We start from the raw sequence: 6,000 nt of genomic DNA on the forward strand, positions 1-6,000 counted from the left end.
TGCCCGTAAAAATAAAAAATGCCATAAGTTTCCTCAAATTTGGCAAGGGACGTGAATTAGACATCTAGAGGGTAGCAGGCTGCTCAGAAAAAAACGGAACAACCTCCACCTCACTCCATAAAGGTCATTTTTGTACTGCTTTACATTAACCACATTATGTTCATATTGTCAGGCTTTTGAAATTTTAAGTCACATTTTTGTTAGTTGAAACATTGAAATCTTAAAGGGACATGCAGTGAGATACTTCCTCATAGGCAAAGACACAGGCTATCCATTTCAGATAAATGAAATATACACACTTACTGATTACCAACTCAAAATAACCATGTCTGAACGGGTAAGATAACATGCACCACCAGCAAGTTAACCATGGAATCAGTGCAACTAGGCATTGGAATCATTAACCAAATAGCTAAATACAACAAACTAGAAAATTTATCCTGCAATTTGGCAGCTGTGTCTAAAAGCTGGAGATTTTCCTAACATGTAGCAGTCTAGGAGATTTAAACCCTTCTGCAGAACTGTAAGCTTTTTCACAGAAAGGAAATTTTTCACATTTTTTAGTCCTGTATTTAAAAATATATATTTCAGTACTGCACTCTTCTGTTTCAGGTTATTTTCTTTTAAACAGCGTAAGTCACTAGATAAAACCATGTTCCTGCTGTGTGCAACAAGAGATTTGTCGCTGCCTTACTATTTCACATCCCATTCTCAAAACTGATGACTCACAATAGTCTTTACTGGTGTGAATACTTCCATCAGCTTAAACAGTATCAAATTCCCAAGATGAGGTCATGGAAAGTTGGGCACAAAACTGATAAAATTTGGACTTAATCAGATTCAAAGCTTCCCTGAGACCTAAAACTTCAAAAATCCAATTGCCAGTCCAGTGGTCTAATCTGTCCTGATTTAGCCTTGGTTACCCCCTTCAGTCTGGCAACATCAAGCTACTGAGGAAACAGGTTGAGGGAGAACACATACAGAACCCCAGCATGAGTCCAGTTGTGTGGCTACCAACACTCAACGGCATCTTCCTTTCTCTATTCAAATATAAACTGCATGTAACTGTGCTAAGGGGTAGGAATGTGCTGCTTCCAATCTAGAAACATCTGTGCCCTTTAACTTACGTTTTTAGTGGTGTCTTCTTCTTTTTTGCAGGTTTATTCAAGTTGTCTCCTTCAGTTCCGTTTGTTTCGTTGGCACTGGCTGGTATCTCAAAGGAAGCTGGAGATTTAGAGGGTGAGCTGGCTATCTTAGAAGAAGACTTGAAAGGGTCAATAGAGTCCTCACACATGTCTGGCTCAAAACTGTACGTCTGTTGAGGCAGTTTGGGTGATTCTTGCATTTTTGTACTAGATGAAAACGGGTTAAAATTGGGATCATCCCACTTGTCAATATCAAAAGTGTAAGAGCCTTTTGTGATAGGGATTTCGTTTGGATCAGCGGGCGACTTGGTCGGTGTGGTTGGAGCATTGTCAAGCTTTTCCGCTGACTTTTTAGCCTTTGGCCTCCGTAGTGGCATTTTAGCACCAGGCTTTTTACCTGCTTTTTTGGGAGGAGTAGTACTCTCTTGCTGGTCTTCACTCACCCCTTTTTCTTCAGAATAATCGAACTCCAACCTCACCGCAAGGCCTTTGACTGGAGGATCTTCTTGTCCTCCAGTGTCAGACGGAGTCACCTCCACAGCCTCTGGTGCCGTTGTAAGAGGTAGTGTTTTCTTATTGGCAGGGGGAGAGTTTTGTACTTTGCTGCCTCCAGTGCTAAATGCACTAATGCCTTCAAAACTGTCTGGATCCAAAGGGTAGGATCCTTCAGGCACAGGTGGGGCCTCCTGTTTCTCAGCAGAGAGTTTAGAAGGTTCAGTACATTCGGGCTTTACTGAGTCAGCCTTTGCTTCAGATACTGGTTTATCCTCACCTGTGGCACCAGCTGCTTGGTCAAGATCAGATGGTTCTTGTGGTGTTTCCTTCACCGGTGGAGCATCCAGAGGTTTTTTTGCTGACTGCTTCTTTTTTACAGAAGCTGGTCTGGATTTCTTTGTTCTCTTAAGGGTACTAGAAGCACTACTTGAACCAGTACTGTACACATCTGCTGCCGGTGCTAATGTCTCACTATTGCCAAGATAAGATACTCCATCAAAATCACTTGCTTGCAAGCTAAGAGATCGAGACAATGTAGATTTAGAAACTGGGACTGAATCGGTAGATTTTCTTCGAACATTCGCTTTGGGATCACAATTCTTCGATTCTGGAGAGGTCGGTCCTAAGGCATGGAGAGAATCAATCAACTCAATGTTGTCAAAGTCCAAGTTGTAAGTTCCACTGCTGGCTATTGGCTTGTCCTCATCGAAGACAGTGGAAAAAGAATGGGAAGGGGGACGGAAAGGGCTTTCTTCAACTGATTCACTGTGTGACACATCAGTTACGGGTACAGTTTCTGAACATAATCCTGTGGGAACAAACAGAAAACTCTGTGAATTTTAGACACATTTTTAAAACTGGAGCTTAATAAATGTTACTATAGTCTAATATCGCTACAAGTACAAAAAATAAAAGTTAAAATCATATAAATGGACTAAGCGATGATTAAAGGACGTATACACCAGTGACATTTCTAATATCTGAACTAGATTAGGGGACAAAATAGTTTTGTTCTTCCCAGAAAAGGATTCAAGGCAAGTAAAACACAAAATATGTATTCACAATAGCCTCTAGAGCATCTCTTCTAAACTAATTATCACTTAGAGAGATGGATATTACCATAACACACTAACTATGCCAAATACCAGAAGAACTGAATATCAAGAATTTTATTACACCCATTTTCTACTGTTATAGAGTTCACAGAATTGTGTCACAGCATCAAATTCCCTGTAAACTGACTGGTGCTTCAGCAATTACATGATCTTAAGTTTTGTTTCCCATGTTCTATTTTTACCAGTTTCCCAGAGGAACATGGCTTCCTCTCCACAACCCATCAATGCTGCTCCTCCCTCTCTGCCTCAAGCAGTCAATACGCTCCTCTTTGACCTCGTAACTGCAAGTTTATGATGAGACATGAATCACTGAGAATTTCATACAAAATAAATTATGGTCAAGGTAAGAAAATTAGTCAATTAGAGTATGGTACAAATATGTTCAGTTGAAAATCTTCCTTAAAAAAGACTGCTAGAAGCTCCCTACAAATATTTATAAGAGATTTCTCAAAGTGTAGTTCTAACTGAAGAAAAGAAAATTTATAGCGAGGATTATATGCTAAAATTATTAAACTGAGCAGTTTTTCATTGTAATTAAAGATTTGCTTATTGAATTAAATCCTAAAAAGATTTCTAGAAGTCTCTTGACTTGGGATATAACAACTATATTGATAAAGTAGAAAAAATATACAGTGTATGTCTATATAAAAGAAAATATATAGGTAGGAAAGTATTAGGGTGATGGTCCTTTCTGTCTTCCAGTTCATAAAAGTTCATGACTAAAATGTTTCACAAATTCTGAATGTGGTTTGCTCCTCCTGTCATTGTACTTCTCTCAACCTGAATGTAACAGTCACCGCTGCCCTTGTTTGTGTGTCCCAGTCAGGGTATCAGAGACCTGGGAAACCTCCCTCAAGCTCACAGCTCAAGCTGCTCTGAGCTCTCACCGACACGTAATGGTGCAAAAAGCTCCAGTGTTTCATTGGAGCACAGCAGCATTCTTCATATGGTCTTTTTTTTTTTAATTATGCAGATATAAAGAAAAACAGGCAAGCAAAAATGAATGCTTTTCTCATTCTCAAATGATTTCAGAGAAATTTCTACACGTCTTTTTCATTCCAATCTTGACACGTGTTGCAAAGTAATTCCCATTTTCCCCAGCTACGTTCATTAATGTTCATAAAAGCAATACAGACAATCAATAATTACTTTTAGTCAGAAGCTATGAATGGATTAAGAACAGAAAAAAAACCATTTTTCCTTTGTTTCAGAGGAAATTCTATGCCTGCATAGAGATTAAAAGAATTATTATTTGTGGATATAGAGGACAGAAAGGATTTAAGGACACTGGACACTTTTCCCAAAGCAGTACCTTAGAGTGGCACCATGTATTTCCAGGGACTGTCAAAGAAGTGACAGCTACAGTTTCACTTTTAAGACTTTGGAAATTAGATCAATTAAAATAATATTTTAATGTGTTTTTCTGCTACATGAATGTGTGTGTAGTACGTGACAATACTTCAGGACAGTTTATTTTTCTGCTTAATCTCCACCGGGTTGGGCTTGGTTTTAGCCTGGCTGAGTTAATTAGACTTGATTTGCCAGCTGAGCTGGTGCTTATTTCACTGGGACTTCTCTTAACGGGACTCAGAGTGCCATAAAACTCCAGTATTAGACCGATCTGTGCATTTTACACTGAAATGGGAATGGAAGACACTGAACGGGAACACATTACAATAAACACTGGCACAGCTCTAGTATGTCAGCAGAGTACAAATGTAGGTCAGCATGAAATAAAAGGGGGGATCTGAACAATAAATCTTTTGCAATTATGCGTTGTTTTCATTCCAGTGTGCGCCAAAGGCCTCAACGGGATTGAGGCCCCTTGTTCAAAGTCAGTACAAACATGCATTAAAATAAAATATAAAATAAAATAAACCAAATCACTGCCCTGCAGGACTTGGACTGTAAATAACAGGCGTGGTAGAGCTGAGGTTAGGGATGCATCACAGCAGCAAAGAGAACATACAAGGCTTTCCAGCTGCTCAACATGCAAATTTGGTGTGCTCCACATAGTGCTGAGCTTTAATCTTCTTTAACTGCTTATTTCACAACTTCCTCCTAATCAAACCCTTTACTTAGAGTATAAATTTCTGCAGAATGTCGCTCGACTCACTACTGTGATATTTTTATTGTTTCTTTATGAAACAATATGTGAAAGTGTCTCTGAAAACATGGCTTTTGGTAGAACGGAAATGCTGCTGTTAGACTCTTCCAGGATCACAACAGAAGTGGCTCAGTATTAGTAAGAGCAGAAATGCTGGAGAGGAAGGTCTGAGTGGTACTCACTACCAAAAAATAACATGGATTTATTACTACAAATAGATATGAAGATCATTCTCTCCGAACATTAACATCCTATTCAGAGAGCAGTGCCATTTGTCCTTCTCCATCACAGAATTCAGCAAATCAGTATTACTAGTTACAGTATTTTAATAAAATGCAATTTGATCACAAAGGAACAACCTACAACACAAATTGTGAAAATTAAGGAATCGCTCTAGAGAGAGGGCAGCACAAAGTTTTAATAAGATTTATGCCTTTTATTGGCACTGACAGTCACCCGTAATTTATACTGGTAAGAGTTGCCCACAGGTAGATATTAAGTTTTATAAAGCATTCCAAGAACATGAGTGATGGCAGGGAAACTTAAGTTGCCATAAAAAACCTCCAGGCAATCCCCAAAAAAGACCCTCTCATTTCATTCATTAAAAAAGAAGGTCCAATTTCTGCTTCTTCCACAAGGTAATTTCTCTGATTTCAAAGAATTTTTGCCTGGATAAGGTATGAAAAACAAAATCAATCCCAAAACCAACAAAAGACCCCAAACTCTTTGTATCCAGATGATGAGATCTCTCAATGAGAGCTGCACGACACGTCTAACGCTTGGCATTTTCATATGTCATCTTCATCTATTATGGTAGAAGCAAAAGTTGCTAGAAAGATATTATAAGACTGCTTGCATTAGTAAACAGAACAAATTTCTATTGTTAATATCAACAAAAAGGAACCAGAAAAAAAATCAGGAAACTTTTCTAGTCAACAACAGAAGGTTTTTTTCTTGTATGTTATAAAATACCTAGATTTTGCTAGCGCTTCAGATGTAGTAAAGCTTCAGTGTCTCACAAGAATAGTAGGGTATCATAGAATCATAGAATGGTTAGAGTTGGAAGGGACCTTAAAGCTCATCCAGTTCCAACCCCCCTGCCATCAGCAGGGACACCTTCCACTAGATCAGGTTGCTC

At 38.7% G+C, this 6,000-nt stretch overlaps 1 protein-coding gene across 1 annotated transcript in view; it reads right to left on the reverse strand.

Moving 5' to 3' along the window:
* Nucleotides 1–6,000, reverse strand: part of TACC2 (transforming acidic coiled-coil containing protein 2) — a gene marked incomplete at its 3' end in the record, with an annotated part of 39,334 nt that overhangs the window by 24,519 nt on the left and 8,815 nt on the right. The window contains exon 3 of the mRNA XM_010162206.2: nt 1,128–2,448. Coding sequence (XP_010160508.2) covers nt 1,128–2,448 — 1,321 coding nt within the window. The remainder of the gene's footprint in view (nt 1–1,127; nt 2,449–6,000) is intronic.

The sequence above is a fragment of the Antrostomus carolinensis genome, unplaced genomic scaffold (genome assembly GCF_000700745.2).
Source record: "Antrostomus carolinensis isolate BGI_N321 unplaced genomic scaffold, ASM70074v2 scaffold12052, whole genome shotgun sequence".
Lineage (NCBI taxonomy): Eukaryota > Metazoa > Chordata > Aves > Caprimulgiformes > Caprimulgidae > Antrostomus > Antrostomus carolinensis.